The 19,227-nt window shown below is 42.9% G+C and overlaps 1 protein-coding gene across 1 annotated transcript in view; it reads left to right on the forward strand.

The window, feature by feature from the left end:
* TECRL (trans-2,3-enoyl-CoA reductase-like) overlaps window positions 1-19,227 on the forward strand; it is a 242,017-nt gene that overhangs the window by 202,157 nt on the left and 20,633 nt on the right. Inside the window, exons 5-8 of the mRNA XM_019522275.1 lie at window positions 11,144-11,259; window positions 14,488-14,593; window positions 15,525-15,597; window positions 18,649-18,692. Coding sequence (XP_019377820.1) covers window positions 11,144-11,259; window positions 14,488-14,593; window positions 15,525-15,597; window positions 18,649-18,692 — 339 coding nt within the window. The remainder of the gene's footprint in view (window positions 1-11,143; window positions 11,260-14,487; window positions 14,594-15,524; window positions 15,598-18,648; window positions 18,693-19,227) is intronic.

Consider the following 19,227-nt stretch of genomic DNA (forward strand, 5'->3'; position numbering starts at 1 on the left):
CCTCGGTTGCAGGGGGTGAGGGGCGGGGGGGGCGGGGGAGCTGGTGCTTCCCTCCAGAGCAGCAGAAGCCCCCCACAAGGTGGCACCTACCTGCAGGCACCTGGCTCAGGCAATCCCGGGTGGCACTGCAGCAGTGGAGGAAAGCACCAGGCCTCCATGAAGCTCAGGCAGGAAGGCTGGGTCCAGGAGAGAAAAAAAAAATGGTTGCTGTTATTTTTTCTTGGGCAGAGCCTGACTTCCCGGGCTACTGCCAGGCTGCCTGCACAGGCCTTCTGCAGAGCCCCTGAGCCACACAGAGCCTGGTGTTTCATTTTGCAGCTGTAGGGCAATGAACTAAAACTCCTGCCAAATTTTTACAGTGGCTGGAATTACTGCACAATACGCCGCTGACACGTGCAAACACTACCACAATTAAAGTGGTGCAAAAGCATTTAACCTGCTTTACAGTGTTCTGCACACACGCCCCTTGTTTTGTCTACACACAGCCTAAAACTACAGTTTTGCAACTCTTTCATTGCATGTGTGGTTGACTGGGCCTAAGGAGAATGAGCAAAGCTTTGAGAGAGGTGATTGGGGAAAAGGTCCCAGGGTGGACAGGGAGAAAAAGAACAATCCTAGGGAGGAAGAATAAAGTACAAGTGAGAACAGAGGGAATTGGAATGGCACAATAAAAACCATTTATTTTGAAGCAGAGTCTGTTGTGCAAAATCCCCAACAAGTGTTTAAAGTAATAGGGTGGGGGAGGGGAAGATGGTGGTGTAAAGCTATCAGCTAAATGATTCTATCAGTTATGCTCAGGTAGTCCCATGGAGTTTAATGAGCTCAAAGAAGGTAGAACCTGGCCAAGAATTTAATGGTGTATATTAAAAATGTAATTCTGGAATCCTAGGATTTTGAGCAAATCTAAGAGAATTTGGCTGTCAAATCTAAGTGTTTGGGGGTCTATGGGAGCTGATTACCAAACTTCCTGACACTGCTTCAAAATGCTAGCTGCTATCTGTGTGCACACAGATTTTCACAATCTCTCTAAAATATAATAATAGCTGGTATTCAGTTGTTGTAAGCACAGTGCACATTGTACCAGAATTATACAACCAATCTCTTCTATATCTTATTTGTCCAAGAAACCAAGCTCTGCCCTTCACACAATCTATATACTGCAGCTGTTTTTCTTCAAGTGGGCACCCAGCAGATGCTCAGGCTATTTTATATTTATTATTTTGCTGATATATACATGCAATGCTCCAAAGTAAATTTTCCTACCCTGCTTCTCGTCCCTTGCAACCATTCCTTCCACCTCCCACCCTGAACTTACAATACCTTGTTAGCACTGGGAAAATATTTGGGGCTGTCCCTGATGAACTGGAAAATTGGCCGTACATGGCATGGAAAGAGCTGTGGTACATAGCCAGGAAAAGTTAAATGGCTTTTCCAAAGTTCCATTCTGCAATACCCCATAAATGAAATAATATGAAACTATTCCAAAAAGCAATATGATACAAGCTAGAGTTTCTTGTGTGGCATTATAAAAAGGGCACGTCATAAGTATTATATAGAAGGATTGGCTAGCACAGCCCTCTGAAAACATATTTGTGAGTCTCTAGGCTTCTACTTTATACTAGTATTTGCTTGGTCTTATGACTCAAAAATAACTTTTCATTCTTGTCCTTCCGTCTTTTCTTCTGTCATCTATCTAACTATCTATCTATCTATGTATCTATCTAGTTTTTGGTGTGTCTTAACTCATGTACACAGTGCTATGAACTAGCATGACAAATTCTCCAGTCCCTGCTATTAGTGCCACAGGAATCATATCAGGCATTAATCCAACCACATCATCCAGTCAGACAAATTGCCTTGTGCATGTGTCACATTCCATCTGGGTTGCAAACAATGAATAACTTTAAGAAGCTCTCCTCTGCCAGCATGGCTCCTAAATATACTCTCTGCCTCATGTGGTCTGGGATTATAATCCCTGACCTAACTATAATTAATTTTAATGAGGCATTATTGGCACAGTAAGATGGACAAGTCCTCCTGAAGGATAAAAATGTTGGCTCCCAATGTGACTGTCAAAAGTCCAAGCCATGAAGTGTGAAAAGTCATTCTGTTTTTGGGACTGGATTTTCTGCAACCCTTAATAATGATGGGCCATGACTGTTGCTACAAATTAATATGCTCAGGGGTTAATATTTTGGATCCCTTTATTTTGCTTTATTGGTAGGTTAGAGGGTCCTATCTGGTTAGCATGTTACTGAATGACTAATTAAGAGCCTAATGCTCATTTGTGCTAAACTCCAACAACTTCCACTGACTAAAATCAGTTGTTGATAAAATGCTATATTTTCACAAGCAACCCAAATGGGCTTTTAGAAAGTTTATTTCTTTAGATATAGACAAATGTAACAGTTGTATTGATATCAGATTATGCTGATATAAACTATTATGCTATAATTACTATACTCCTATAGCAGTACAGGTATAGCAAAATCGTTGTGACTTTAAGGCTATTTCAATTGGGTTTAATGAATTAGCCATTTAGGGAACTTGAGTTGCTAAAGGAGCATACAGAGGTACTTGTTTACAGTATAATAGCTGAGGTATCCTGTCAACTGGCAGCTCCCCCACCCCTTCTAAAGTAATTAAAAGATATTCAGCACGGAGGTGGAAAAGGATCTGGGACTCATTATTGACTCCAAGATGAACATGAGTCGGCAATGTGGGGAGGCGGCTAGGAAGGCCAACTGCACCCTGTCGTGCATCCACAGATGCATCTCAAGCAGGTCCAAGGAGGTGATCCTCCCCCTCTATGCGGCACTGGTCAGGCCGCAGCTGGAGTACTGCGTCCAGTTCTGGGCGCCGCACTTTAAGAGGGATGTGGACAGCATGGAGAGGGTCCAGAGGAGGGCCACTCGTATGATCAAGGGACAGCAGGGTAGGTCCTATGAGGAAAGGTTGCGGGACCTGAACCTGTTCAGCCTTCAAAAGAGAAGGCTGAGGGGGGATCTTGTGGCCTGTTATAAACTGGTTAGGGGGGATCAGCAGGCGCTGGGGGAGTCCCTGTTCCCCCGAGCGCCGCAAGGAGTGACCAGGAACAATGGTCACAAGCTGGCGGAGGGAAGGTTTAAGTTGGACATCAGGAGGCGCTACTTCACGGTGAGGGCGGCTAGGGTCTGGAACCAGCTTCCATGTGAGGTGGTGCAGGCTCCCACCCTGGGGGTTTTTAAGAGGAGGTTGGATGACCACCTTATTGGGGTCATTTGACCCCAGTGCTCTTCCTGCCATGGCAGAGGGTCGGATTAGATGATCTGCTCAGGTCCCTTCTGACCCTAGAAACTATGAAACTATGAAACTATTCTTGTCCATAGCCTTTGCCCCCCTCTTGTGGCTAGCCCACATGAAGAATTTTGGGTCTCATAATACTACCAAACCAACTGTTGTGGTCTTGTAACTCAGAAGGTAAAGTTTTTCAGATCCAGAAGTTCCAGAGTGAATCCTGCAGGGGATTCAATTGAATCTTGATAACTGTACCTTATAGGCTTATATTTTCAAAAAAGAAACAAGTGTATTGATAAAAATAGTTGAAAAGGAAGAGATGAGCTTGCGGACACACACACAAGGAACCACAGAGCCTGTCATGAAGTACACAGCCCTATACAAAGGTGCCCTATACAAAGAGAGATGGCAGCATCAGGGAGAAATGAAGAGTCCCAGAGGGATCAATGCTTAGTGGGTGCTCATTTTACCATGATAGGTTTGTTCTAGGTACCACTAAAAATATGACGAAATGTGGCTTCAGTGCCAGATGAAGCAAGGGAAAAAGATCCCTATGTATAGCAAGCAAAGTAGTAATTGTAGAGTGAGTCAACATTTTGAGTTAAAAGTGACATTAATTTTTTTTTGTGGTTGATAATGAAAACTTTTTGTAAAAATAAGTTTTTTCTGGTGTTTGAAAGGGAAACTATTTTTGTATATATTCATTTCTTGGTTTTCAAAAATTTGAATGCAAATTTTATGGCTTTTTGCTTCATTATGTATTGACAAAACTATGATTTTTTTCCAACAGGAAATTTTGATAACAACTAAAAAACCTAATAATTTTTTTGCAATTTTTAGGGGCGGGAATGCCATTTTTTCAAGTAACTATAATAAGTAAGACTGCAGTTGATCTGCAGAGCTAACCCAGTATACCTCCATATTCAGTAGCTGGGACTTACTGGACACATCTACATGTGTGGTTTAATGTGCAGTAGCCAATTTACTGTTCATTAAAGCATCACATCAAAACCCGTGCTAATACGTTAATGCAGGGGTGGTGAAAATGTGACCCACGGGCTGTATTTGGCCTACCAAGCACTTTCATCTGGCCCATGGCACCTGCCAAAAAATTGTACCCTGCCCAGCCCTGCCACCCAGATGGGTGAAAATGAGGCACCCACTTGTACACACACCCTGAACATAACTTAGTACGCCTTGCTCCCACCATAATAGGTGGAAGGGCCTGACCCAGCCAGCAAGCAGCTTCTGGACAGGGCTGCTGCTGCCACTGCTGCAGCTGCTGGGGACCTACTCCATCTTCCCTGGTCTTCTGTTGGCTCCAGGCAGCAAGTAGGAAAGTGGTAGTGGTAGGGATGCAGCTGGGTGGGAGCATGGAGCATGGCTGGAGCTGGCAGCAGTGCGAGCCCACATCCAGAGGAGCAGCAGCAGTGCAGAGCTCGGGTGGCCAGTGTGTGGGTGTGAGGGAGGGGTGTGGGGGACCAGTGTGTGGGTGTGAGGGAGGGTGGGGGACTGCCCTACACTCTCACATGGTGCGCAACCTCAGCAGGCGGTGGCAGTGGCAGTGGCAGTAGCAGCAGGAGGGGTGTTCAGGGTGCTCATGCCTGGTTCAGGCACCTGGTGGGATGCAGCTCTGGCCAGCACTGCACATCATGATAAGGAGTGCAGATTCTGCTAGGCAGTCTGTATCACCGGTGCTCTCTGCTGCACATGCAGCCCCTGCACTTGCCGAGCATGGGAGGGAAGTCCCAGGCATTGGAGCTGGCTCACTCCCCTGCTGGAGCTATGCAACATGGAAGCGAAGCCCTAAGCACCTTCCCCTGTGGGGCAGGAAAGGCAGCTGGCTCCAGTGTCCGGGGCTTCCCTCCTAGCCCAGTGTGTGTGGGGAGCATCGGCAATACAGACTGCCTGGTGGAGGCTGAGTGCCTTGCTGTGATATACAGTGCTAGCCGGAACTGGCTCCACTGAGCACCTTCACCCTGAGTGCCCTGACCACCCTTGCCTTCTGCTGCTGTTCCATGGCGGGGAGTGCTAAGGGGGGCCCCACACCCTCACCCTCCCTCACATCCTACAAGCCCCACACACTCACACCCTGCCCCCATTACCCCCCACATGTATACAACCCCCCAACATACCCTATGCCCCCCACGCACAGCCACACCCTCTTACAACCCCCAACACCCTACCATACACACATACACACACCCATACATACACATACACACATTCATACACACACCTGCACCCCCCCACACACAATATACAAGACTAAGAATTTATTTTGAGTTATTATGCAATCACCTCTATATACACCATGCAAACACAAATCATGACAAAAAATGTTTATAGTAAAATTAAAATATGTTGTAGTAGGTATTTGACTTTTAGTGTATGATTTGGGTTTTTTCTGGTTCTAAGAAGGCAACATCCTCCCCCCCACCAAAGTAGTATTTCTGGGAGGGGGCAGGGGAAAGGATTTTGGGGGGCAAAGCTCAGGGGTTAGGGGTGGGACTTCCAGTTCCAAGATGGTGACCAGGGAGTGAGGCAACTGCCAAGGGGTGGGGCTACTCATGCAGCCCTCAACAGCTTACCAAAACTCATTCAGCAACCCTCCACCTGAAATAATTGCCCACCCCTGCACTAATGCTCAGTAAAAATAGGTTACTGTGCAGTAAGTGTCACTAAAAAAGCATTCCTGCACCTGTGGCAAGGGAAGGTAGGGGTGAAGAACTTCTGTCAATTAGGCTAATGGAAAGGTCACTCCTTATGTAGTAGTGTATGTCAAAGCCCTTCTGAAGATGGATTGCAAAAACAATGCACAACAAGGTGACTATCAAACACTATTTTGAGAAAGTTGTTAAAATTAAATATCACTACCTTAAACCACAAGAATTTATCACTGAGAAATCTAAAGCAGTGCAAGGAGCTGCATTAAAGCTAAAAGGTCTACTAGTTTCGAAATTATCCCCTAAACTTCTTGAATTTTAGGCACCTGAGATATGATTTGCTAGTTGCAATCCCTGAAATATAGTAATTCAGGGGTTGTCAACCAGGGGTACATATACCCCTGGGGGTACTTGAGAAGGCCCTAGGGGGTACATGTGGCCAGGCAGGGGAAGAGTGCTGCCACCCCATGCCGCTGCCTCCCAGGAGCAGGGCTGGGGGTGGGGAGGGCAAGGGTAGTGGCACCCTTCTGGGGGCCACACAGGTGCCACCCAGCCAGAGAGACACTGGGGGGGAAGCTTACATGTGGCAGTTGCCACTGCTACCTACCACCCCACACTGCCCCCCCTCCACATCCAGCTGTCTGGAGTACACTTATTAAAAAAGGTTGAAAACCCCTGTAGTAGTTCATAGTTGTAATCCTGGAGTTTATTCCACTGAGGACAGACAATCAATCATGGATATAAAAACTGATGTATTTAACCCTAGGCACATCTACACATGCCATTAATGTACAACAATAAACTGTGGAGTTTATTGCTCTGCAGTTTATAGCTTCCAGGAAGCTTCCAGGTGCACGGTTTACATGTGTGCCCAGACTGCTGCACATTGAACCAAATTGCAGCAGCCCTGGCTGGCAGGGATCCTAGGGATCAGCCTGCCAGCTTGGGGCTACTCTGACCTGACTCAGCGTGCTGCAGAGGGGCTGGCTGAGCCACAAGGGTGCTTCAGTGTGGGATTAGCCAGCAGGCAGCCCCTGCACTGAAGCATCCTCATGCTTCAGCCAGCCAGCTCAGCATCTACACATACATTACTACACATGGAAGAACTCCAGAGTAGGGTAGTACTTGTATTTACTGTAGTGTGTAGACATTGAGATGTTTACTATGCAGTTAAATAGTCACCTGCACGGTAAATGTCTCAGATAGACATGCCCCCTGGTTTGTCAAGTAGCTTACTGTTCTGTCATGTGCCCAGACAACAACTCTTGAGTTGGGTAGTGAGGGAATGAAGGCAAAGAACTGGCCATCTGTTGCCCTCTTCCTCACAATGGAGATAAAATCCTGGGAGTCCTACTGTTCCATCCAAAGCTAAGGTCACAGTCCAAATGTTGATAAGAAGGAAAGGTGCCACTTTAACTTACTGCCCTGTGAAGTTGAATAATGGCTGTGATGATCTGGGGTTTTCTTTAACATCTGAAACAATTTACTTTTTTTAGTATCCCTCCTTAAATTTGCAGTGCCTTTTTTCACTTGAAAAGGTATCAAGTTCTAAGTAATTAGTGGCTACACTGAATACTACTATTGACTTATTGTCTGCATTTACCTTAGGGGCTTGGAAGATCATTGTATTTTTAATTATTTGAATGAAGACTTTGCTTGAATAATGGCTGCAAGATGGGGCCCAGACTTTGTATGGGAAATAACTATATAGGGCAATTTGAAGAATGTATTTAGGCCTGGGTCATTTTTTAATAGTTACGTCATCAAAATATTCATGTGGAGTCATCTTTTCAGCACATTGCCCCAGGGTCCTTAGGAAGGTGTTTAGGCTACCTGTATAGTGCATGGTCAGAGTTAGGGGCTCCAGAGTATGATTCACAATAAACATAATGTAAACTGGGAAGATTAACCTAGACACAGTCATTATGGGAATACTGGAAGAGAGAGTTGTTGAAAGCCTTCTTCTGTAACTTGGAACTACAGCTGTTCTTTCAAAAACAGCAGAGTTCATCCTTCTTCAACATGCAGACAGAGAACAGTGATTCACTCCCTCTCCACAATCACTTTCTTTGTTCAATTACTAGAAAAATTGCCGAGGCTGTGGGAGAGTTCAATTACTTTCTCTCTCTGAGATGGTATAGCCCCATGTCTTCTACTTCTTAGGAGAGTTCCCTAACCCCTATACTGTGGTTTTTCTGAGGGGAGAGAACACTCCCCCACTCCTGTTGACACTGTGATTATCTTCAGAAAGGAATGCAAAATTCTTTAGTCAGGAAACATTCAGCAAGAGAGACTGAGTATTACTCTGTTGCCTAGTGGCTAGAGTACTTACCTGCAGGGGGAGACCTAGCTTCCAGCCTCCTTTCCAACAGCTCTTTATATTTTATTTGATGTCTTTTTTCAAGTTAGTTATATAAACAGTTATGGGAGCAAGGACTAGAAATCCATGTTTTTCCTTATCCAGATAAGTGGCTAAAGCTCTAGAATTCAGAATCATTCATGTGCACATGCTCGCTCTCTCTCTCAATTGAATTTAACTTAAGATATGCACAACTCATTTGGACAAAACATTGGACATGTCTACACATTCAATGAATGTGCTTTAGTTAATATAAATTAAATCTAACAGGTGCATTGTGAGGTACTAGAAAAATGTGTATTAGCCTATTTTAATGCACATTAGCGAAATAGCATGTTTTTTTGGTGATGCTTTAATGCATATTAAAATAGGCTAGTGCGCATTAAAGAGCATGTGTAGGTGCACCTATTGGTGCTACAAGTAGAGAAACGGAACTGGTATTCAGATTTAGTGCTTTCTTGTAATCATATATCCAGTTTGGATACAAAATAGTCATCTCATCCCATAGCTAACATTTCAGAGAGATGACAAACAGGATTTTGGATTGCTCCTTTATAATGTTGGAATCCCTTGAATGAGGTGTATACATTAAGGTGAGTGATTCTCAACCGGGCTACTGCAGCATCCTGGAGTGCCATGATATCCTTCTAACAGCATCATGGAGTGCAAGGAGAAAATCACTCATGCCTCCCCAAGCCTGCCATGGTCAAGTGGTGCCTAGCACAGGCAGCAACATTCCTGCAGGCCTATGGGTAGGATTGGAGTTAGTCTCTAGAAATGAAAGAGTGTGGCTTTTGCAGGACAGGAATGCCCCCATGTCTGTTCCATGGGGGATCAGGGAAGGCAGAGAGATGAAGCAGAAGTCCCAATACACAGGAATTCAGCCTAAGTTGGAGCATGGGGTTGGGGGTGTTGCCTGGCATTGCCCTAGCATAGGAGGTACACCAGTTCATACTAAGGTACCCTAGCAGTTCCATGTTGGCCACTCTGTGCAACAAGTGCCATGCTCTGGGGTGGGCAGGCAGGTGAGCAAACATGGGACTACAGGGCAACGCTTTTCCAACCAGATTCTCCCCTCACTCCTCCCATGTTTCCAGAGCTGGCAGGAGAGGCTCCATGATCTGATCATTGGCGTACAAGTCCCTGGAAGAGTAGTTGTGGCAGTTAGGGCCATACTCACCCCCTCAGGTACCAGGGGTTAGGAGGAATCAGACAGTGGAAAGAGTTAGGCCTGGTGGGGTCCTGCCCCTGGCACCCTCACCTGGCACCAGCCTCTATACCTGTAGTAGTAGTCACAGCCACAGCCTTCCACCTCCTGCAGGGACAGCTCTTTCCTTTATGGGCCTAATGGCCCTCCTCCAAACTCCTCAACTTGCCCCGTGAGCAGCTCCTTACTGCACCCAGCACCATCCCACTGTTCCCTGCCTACCAGCCTTGGATTTAATGACTGGCTCCTACTAACCCCCAGTGACCTTCTAAGTATTCCCTGGCCCAGGAGCCCCTGCCCTAAAAGTAGTTGCCTCTTTCCTTCCTTCTTGGTGCTGTACAAGCCAAAGAACCATTAAACACTTGAGCCCAGGGTGCCAACCTGGCAGCTAACTGTCACCAGCCATATGCTCGTTCCCCCTTAGTACTCTAAACTGCCACTTCTTACCCACCTTTCCTAAACTGGATACCCATTAGCTGTTTAGCTACCTCTTCTACTTAAATATACTCCACTCAGACCCCAAAGCTAATCTCCACCTCTGTCTTCTCAACTAGCCTCTCCAGGTAACAAGGACTTACACTTGAGTCCTTCTCTCAAACACTTCATTTGTTGCGTATTGCAGAGATACATTCTTGCAACTTTATTTTATACAAATTAAAGTTAAAGAAAAACCGTAGGGGCTGTTGTTTCTCCATACCTTTTCCTGGCTTTTGTAAGACGCATAGGACCAGCTTTCCCAGGGATCAGCCCCTGTCGATAGCTCTTTTGAAAGTCTGGCCACCTATATTATTGAGTGATTCTCAACCAGGGTGCCATAAAATCCTTCTATGGATGCCACAGCATTTGAAGAGCTAATCAGTGTAATAAATGAATCTGTTTTTGAAATGAGGTGCTGGTAAATTCAGAAAAGTTATGGAGGGGTTTCTTGAGTCTAAAGAGGCTAAGAACCCCTGATGTAGACAATGGTAGCTCTTTCTCCCTTTCTCTCTCTTTGGTTGCAATATTTATGGCAGCAAACTAGCAGATATCCTTGGCTTTGTCAAGCTCCAAGTACTCAAAAATGTTGACATGACATGGTCACATATTCTGATGCCCGAGGATATCTTTTTGCTTATGGTGTGGTCCACACAGCCTGGGGCTATGCTCTCTAGCCACCTCAAGCAGGCAATTTTAGGGCTCAGGTTTCATACTGCAGAGCAAGGGCACCTCATGGAGTTCCCTGGGTCAGGGCCAGGCATATGGAGCTGTTGTCTCCTAGGATCAGGCTCCCAAAGTTCCAGTAGTGGCAGGAGCCTGATCCCGCAGGATAGCAGCCCTAGGTGGCATTTGGACCTGCCAGTGAACTGAGTCATCTGTGCTGGAACACATCCTAGCACAGTTGATCCTGGAACCAAAAATTATGTCAGTTTGTAGCCTGAATGAAGTGTACCTTTGTGCAAGGAACAGCATAAACATCTAAGCACCATTCTTGACTTCAAAGGAAGTTGATGTGAGATTTGAATGATATATTGGTATTGTGTTGGTCCATCTTCCAAGATAAATCTAATACCTAGGTCTGTCTAAGAACTGAGAGTCATTTTTTTCTCATTCTTTTATTGCTGCAATTCTCCATCCTGATACCTATTTTTTTCCTAGGTTTTTCTGACAGAATACACTGGGCCTCTTCTAATCTACTTGCTGTTTTACATTCGTCTCGCAAGTATATACAATGAACAGGAGAGTACTAAGAACTTTCGCCATCCAGTAGTTCAGTAAGTGAGACTCATTTGCATGAACTAAATCAAGCAGGATGGCAAGCCACTAAGCATTCCAGCTGAATTGATGATGAGACATGGTTTTGTTTGATCCAAGGTAATACAGTTTTGTCACGTGCACATGAGTGCGCACATGCATTTTGGGGTGCCTAAAAGGCATTTTAGGTGCCGCAAAATGCACCCCATGCATGCAATTTTGTTCTATGTGCTGCATATTTGCAGCTTGGAGCCAAATTTAGATACAAGAAAATCTCAGTATCAAAAAACTGTGCTGGAAAATGTGGGGCAGTGCACATGGCAATAGCATGCACTGCTTGAAATCAGAGCCTGGCTGGGCAGAAGAATTCTCAGGCTGCTGGTCAGGCTGTGTATGTCTGGATCGCTGCTGTTGGATCCCTGGGAATCCTCCAGGACTCCAAGTAAGGTTGCTGGGACTAGCTCAGCCTTCCTACCACCTAGAGCATTTTTCCCCATGGTAACCCCACATGCAGGGGCAGGCACCATGTGTTATTTTCAAAAGACCAAGGAGTTAAACTTGTAGAACAATAAAGCTTACTTATTCAGAAAGCCTTCTTAGACTACTCCTCTGCTGTTCCTTGCAGTTCCCTCCTACTGTTGCCGGGCCAATATAACAACTTATACATAACACTCTTAAAAGTATCCACACACACTAGGGCAAAAAACAGCAGCACACATTTTTGCTGCTGCTTATTTCCCTGCAACAATTGCATGCCCCTGCTCATGGGGATACAGCCTTTGATGCTACAATCCTTCCATACCCAAAGGTCTCTGGAGTCAATGAGAATTTCAGGGTATTATTTTTTTAATGATTTCTATTATGGCAGTACCCAGAGACCATATCTAACACTAGAGTTCTAGTGCACTAGGCACTGGCATAGACATAATGGGAGGCACTCCATACATTGAATTATTTAAAATCTGAATATACAAGCTGGATAGAAAATAAGAGACAGAAGCAAACTAGAAATGACTTGCTCCAAGTCATGCTTTATATCAGTGACAGATCAAAGTGTAAATAGAACTTGGGAACTGTTCACTAGACCAGAGTGCCTTCCAGATACTAAATTAATTCTGGATCAGGTTAATAGAAGTACAAGGACAATAGGAGATTAATGGCACTGGTCTTCAATACAGACAATACTAGCTTCAAATGTACTCAGAAAGAGAAGGTGTTGTCAAAGGCTGAGAAGACAAAGAAGTACTTTCAAGAACTGATGATAAATGGAGGAGGAGATTTTCAGAAACATCTAATGGAGAAAATAGCAGAGTCCAGCAGTTAAGTTTCTGCTTTTAAATCTTAGAGATACGTTTGAAAATTCCACTCCCTTAAAGTGAGACTATTCACCAAAACCAAATGGGACCCGCCTAAGAGTGCTGAAGGACCTTAAGAATTAAGCTACAGACCTTCTAACAAAATACATTAAATCACTTTTAAAAATAGGCCACTACATCAAAAGATTATTGAGAGGCAAATGTACCTATATTAAATAAAATATCTGGAAATTACAGAAACTTAATGAAGTTTATGTCCAAATGTGATAAACTGACTGAGACAGCATGACAAATAATGAAGCTCAAAAGTTTGTGATGTGAAAGTGGGCAAACAGCTTGACAAAGGAAAATTGTGCCTTAATCTATTAGAATACCAAGAATATATAAACAAAACTAATCTGTCATAATTTATTGGGACTTCTTAAATCTTTGAAAAACTTCTTCAAAAATGCCATGAAGGAAACTAAGTAGTCATGGGGTGAGAGACAGAGAGTGGCTAAGAATCAGGCAGATTTTTGAGAGACACAGAGGAGACTGAAATTTTCAATAACCAGTCAAATTTAATTTCTTCTGAATTTTACATTTGTGTTCCCCATGTTGGGCCCAGCAGGGGAGTTTATATAAACAGGAGGATAAAATGAAATATTATTACTGCCATTTCACAGATGGGGAAACTTCAGCAGAAAGAATTTGAATGCATTGGCAGAGCTGTAAATAAGACCCCAGAATAATTTCACAGCTCCCACTCTGCTGCCATGAGACGACCTTTCCACCCTGAGTTGTACATTTAATAGGAAATAATATTTTGAATAGAACTGAGGAGCCGAAAATATCCCTGCATTATTTGGGGGATAAAATATGAGAAGTCTTTCTGATTTTTTTTAAAGGAGTTTTTTGGCATCCCGGTTAGAAACCAAAGATTTTTTTTTAAAATTCTTAATGAGAATGAAAGTGTTATTCAGCCTTGTGTAAAACCATTAATTAGCTGATTTTTCTGAGCTCCCCATTTCTCTGATTTAATTACTTCAAAATTGTTTAATCTTTGACTTTTATTGAGCATCTTGTATGGTAGCCAAAGTATTTGAAACTCTACACACTGAAAATCACTTTTCATTTATGTCTCATAATTGGCTTTCGATGAGAGAGGCACTGCTAGTTCAGTAAATATAACCAAGATAAAATGCCACCATGAATCACACTTGACATTTGTTTTTTAAACCCAGTCTTTATGAGCGGCAGCTCATTCTATGAAGCAAATCAGGAGTACTGGTTATTGTTTCATAATCGTCTTCAAAAGAGAATCAGTATAATAAATTCTACAACAATTACCTCATTCCATTGTAACTCAGAACAAAAAAGCCATCACAATGGATTAACTTTGCAACAAAATCACATTTTGACTCTGCAAGGAAATGAAATACAGACTACCTCTGTGTTGCTACTGTAGTTACTAAAGGACAAGCAAACCATTCAGAAGCTATTCAGAATGTTCTCAAATGTCAGATACATCCTACGAGAGCATTAAGAAAGCCTGAAGAGGTGGGATACATCTGTGCAAAATGTAGTAGACATTCGCCTGTACACACAGCTGTACTTTTTTAATGTACCATCAAGCTGTGTACTACACTGAGCTTGATGAATCCTTTTTAAATTCAAGGCTAATAAAAGTTATTTGCTTCCACTATAAATGGATGTGACTTTATAAAACACTGTAAAAAATATTCTATTAATCTCTGGATTTAGATGTTTCAACTAAGGCAAAGATTAAGGCCAGAGATTTCATCTTGATTCTCCAGTTCAGAAATATTGCTCCTTATTTTTTTCTGTAGCAATGAACTGTGATATATCAGAAAATATGGTTTGGAAACAAAAAGCAGACAGAAAAAACAACATTTCATATTCCTTATTTTCTTTTCTCATTGTTTATTCCAGTTTGGCCTGCTTCTGTCACTGTATACACTATATCAGAATTCTTCTGGAGACGTTATTTGTTCACAAGTTTTCCGGAGGGCATACTCCTCTGAAAAATATGATTAAGGTGACAATTATATTTATCATTTTTATGTAATAGAGAGAAGTTCTTCATGTTAAAGGGACCTTGGAAGAAATAAAAAAGGAAAAAGATTTCTTTGCTAGGTCTGGTAATTATGTCCAGTTCACAATATAAATACATTTAAAGACCCAAGGCCAGCTCTTCCAGTGAAGTAGACCGAGGTGCATCCAATAGCTTCCACTGAGCTGGGTCACTTTTGATTTATGCCACCTGAGGAGCTGACCTTCAGTGCCCCATAATGTTTTTCAGACTGAATGGTGTTTGTTGTTTTGCTATTACAATGCAAGGAATAGAATACATGCATGGTACCAGTGATAAATATACCTTTGCCCTGAAAAAAGAGATTCTTTTCCTGAAAAGCTTAAAATCTAAATTAAAAAAAATGACTTTTATCCTTATTTTAGAACTGGCTGGATGATGGAGGAGAGGGTGTGGCGGAGACAGAGGTAGGGAGAGAGGGATCTGCCTTAAGCCACATAAAATTACATTGGTAGAACCAGAATCAAGGTCTCCTAAGTCTTAGTCAAATACCATAAGTGTGTATCCTTCAGTTCCACATGCTCCATTATTAACCAATTTCTATCCACATGGAACAAATAATAAAGATCTTACATTTCAAGCCATTCATCTAGGTTTTGGATTTTCATGAACAAAGAATATAACTATATGTAGGTGAACCTAGTATAAAAGGGTTCATTTAACTCTCTGTTAAGCATTTTAATTTAATTCTTATTTTGGATTTAACTATGAGTTTATTTTTAAGAGACTCATATTATTTTTTTTTTAAACAATGAATCATTGAATAATAGCACTGTGGTCATCCTGTCTCAGAACACAACTAGAAAAATGCATATGAAGTTGTAATTTGTACTGACTTTCAATTTTTCTACCTAAAATGTATCCCTATCTATTCCAGGGGTGTGCCTTTTACTGGGGATTCACTTCTTGGATTGCTTACTACATCAACCATCCACGATACACTCCACCAAGTATGTATAAATACAACATAAAACTGACATTGTTCTTAATTTTCTTTTTTAGTCTAACCTTGCTTCCAAATCAGTTGGAGTTCAGACCTTGACTTTAGTGGGCACATAATCAGATCATTAGCATGCCCAAAGATTAGGCTTACATTTACTTGTCAGGAGAAAGATTAATATAAGTGTCACAATCCATCTACATCTTCAAACATATGTCACTGTTTAATGCCATTTAATCATGACAGAGTTTTGTAAATATGAAATATTAGCCAATTGAAGGAAACAGAAAGATCAATGCATTATACTAATCTCTGCAATATGTTTCCACTAAAAATGCACAGGGGAACTAGAGCTGGCTGATTTTTTTTTTTAATTACAACATTTTTCTATGATATAGAAAAATCCTTTTTATGAAAGCTAAACTTTATGTGAAACTGATAACATTGGTTAGGTATTTTCAACAAAAATGTAGAAATAAAGCAAATGGACATTTTTTCTTCTCTTTTGCCCATTCAGCCTTGATCATGATTGTGTTTTTTCTTATTGTGGAACATGGTTACAAAAGTATTCTTTATTTGTAGATTTTTTAAAAATCTTTTCAGTCACTGGGCACTTTATTTTTGCTAAATTCTTTCTTTTATGTTGCTGTATATTTCTTTCCCCATTTCATTTTGCTAGCACACTATCATTGCATTTGTCATTTCTTCTCTTTGTTAATCCTTTCCTCTGAGTTTTGGGAGGATCCAGGAATTATGCTGCCAGTCATTGTAACTAAGTTGATTTTTTTGGTAGAATAAAGTTTCCCAAAATGCACCTTTTACTTTAAACAATGAATTTTGATTAACATTGATTTGTTTCTCAAAATCTCACTAAAGTGGTATGCAAACAGGCAGCAATGATTTAAATTGCTTTATGAGACCCAGGTTCAGCCCTTAGAAGTCTGAGTCATTAAGTCAGTAGGTCCTGAATACACTGTCTATTTGCTGGGGTGCTCTTCCCACCAAATGGAATGTGACCATCAAATTCTGAGGCCAGAAATCTTGTCTCTTCCTCTAAGCTTTGAAGTGGACAGCATCTCCATAAAAGGCCTGAGAAATGAGGCTTGTAGGATTTCAGGGGCACAGCTGTGACAAGGAAGACAGGTAACTGGAAAAATAGCATGCAGAAATAAACTCATTGAGCAGAGTTGGCAAGGGCATTTGGTTAACAGCTACAGGGTATGCCTACACGTGTTATTAATTCTTAGTAGGTTTACTGTGCAGTAAAAATACTGCTCAGTAGGCAAACCAGGCGAGCATGTCTACACATACTCCTTCTTGGAGCAGATTTCATCTGCAAGAGAGCAGCCCGGAGAAGCTGCTCTATCCTCCTGTAACAGTCAGGGAGAGCTTCATACTCCCTCTGGATGCTAGGCCAGGGGCTGACAGGGAGCACGGGGCCAGGGGACAGCTGTCCTGGACCGATACGCATCAGGCGGGGTTCTGATGTGCATGAGGTGGAAGAGCTGCTGCTGCAGAGCTATCCCACCCCGTGCACATGGGGAAAAACCTTGTGCCCAGCAGGGCTTCCCCACAGAGCCTGGGGCTGGGAGCAACCTGCCCAGTTCTGGGACAGGTTCCAGCCAGCTCCCGGGTGGGCAAGGAACTCTTCTGGTGCAGGCAGATCCTGTCCCTGGCTCTGTGATTGGAGCGGTGGATCTGGGGCTGAGAGATTGCTCCCTGCCCCAGGAAGCTGCCTGCTGCCGGGATGGCCTCTGAATTTGGAGCCCAGGCCAGAACAGTGTTCCCCTGCCCCAGCAGCAGGCAGCTCCTGGCCCTGGCTCCACACAGCTCTGACTGCAGAGCTGGGACCAGGAGCTGCCTGCTGCTGGGGCAGGGGGACATTGTCCCACCCCAGGCTCCCACTCAGAGCCTGACTCAGCAGCAGCAGGTAGGTCCCAGGGGAGGGGATTGTTTTCCTGGTGCCTGGGCTGACTGGGAACAGATTTTCTCCTGGTCTGTCGTCTATATGTGGACTACTGCAGTCACTACTGCATGGTTAATTTGCAGGTTGCAAATTAACTCTGCGGTTAAGTAATTGACTGTCCAGTAAGTGTTTACATATGTAGACAGACACTTTACTGCACAGTCACTTAGTCAACTGCACAGTAAAGTGTCTTGTGTAGACATGCCCACAGGGTCACTAATTGCAGCTATGTGGATCACCCTGGGGAGATGCTGTAGCATCCTGCTGTTCAGACAAAGGAGAAGCAAAAAGACATGATTTTGGGAACACAGGCAGGATAGGAAAAGAAGATATGAAACAATGAAGGGGAAAGCTGTGGGAGTACTGGGACCCTCTTAGATGTCCATGGTACAGCAAAAGCTGTGTTAACCGGCACTTTATTAGCTGGAAAACTCTATTAACCAGCATCCAAGGGACGCTGCAAAAGCGAAACCAGAAGTGCCACTTCTGGGGGACTTCCTGTTTTGCCAGTGTGAGCTGAGTTTTTCTTTGCCCATTTTTTGGTACATGGCCCAAGGCAAAGCAGCCTGCATGGGGCAAAGCAGCCTGTGCAGGGTCCCCTTCCCTGTTCCCCAGCACACTGACACTGGGGAGTGCACCAGACAGTGCACATTTGATTAACAGGAATATTTGATTAATCAGCATCCCCCATTCCCGGGGGGATGCTGGATAACAGAGCTTTTACTGTGCTGTACTATAGTGATGTCTTGGAAAAGAAGTGAAGCAGAGGGGAGGTTAATGAAGTGGTCAGGCTGAGTGGCAGATAATGGTATTCTCTGATGTTCTGTTGCTTAAAAATAGACAGGCTGTACTTTAATATCTACAAATGAAAACACTATATCAGAGCTAGTTAATGGTTTTATTTAACTATCATCAAAGAGTACTGTAATTTACCAGAAAACATTTAGTAGTTGCTCTGTATATATAACACGTAGTATAGTTCTCCTTTTTCATAAGTGGAGTATACATGGTTCTGACCTTCTGTACCAGGGTAAATTATGCAAAGTTTTGCACAGATTAAAATTTATCTTAATTTTATTTTATTCTATTTTCTAGCATATGGCAACAGACAAGTTATGCTTGCTGCCCTCGCTTTCCTGGTATGTATAGAAATAGGTATTAAAAATGATTGTGCTATAAAAAGGCTCATTATTTGTCAAGATTACTGCTGTGCAAGTGAACCTTAGTGCTGAATCCCTGAGGCATATCATTAGTCGTATTGATGCCAATAGGTCTTTTGTCATTTCTAGGGCAGGAACTATCCTAGTGATGTTTGCGCACAATACCTAGTTATTGATGTCCTGCATCCTACATGACATCTTTTTGCATTATTTCACCATCATCATCATCATCATTCTTATTCAGTTTTCAAGAAAAAGTTTAAAGTTTAGGTAAATAAATATAATAATTCTTCAAATGCAAAGGTAAACATATTTTGAAAGTATATCCCAAAAGGACTTTTAATCATGTTGTGTACCCTAAATAGCATGTCTATTAGCACTTGGCAGTAGTTTAAAAAAGAATACCCAGGTGCTGCAATGAATGAAGAGTCGCCAAGAGTTACTTTTCAAGTTTACTCCTTTTGTTGTATGGAAGGGGTACCACCTTTCTGATACTCACAGACTCTAATTATAT

Source organism: Gavialis gangeticus, unplaced genomic scaffold (assembly GCF_001723915.1).
Source record: "Gavialis gangeticus isolate Ggan-Ray unplaced genomic scaffold, GavGan_comp1, whole genome shotgun sequence".
Classification (NCBI taxonomy): domain Eukaryota; kingdom Metazoa; phylum Chordata; order Crocodylia; family Gavialidae; genus Gavialis; species Gavialis gangeticus.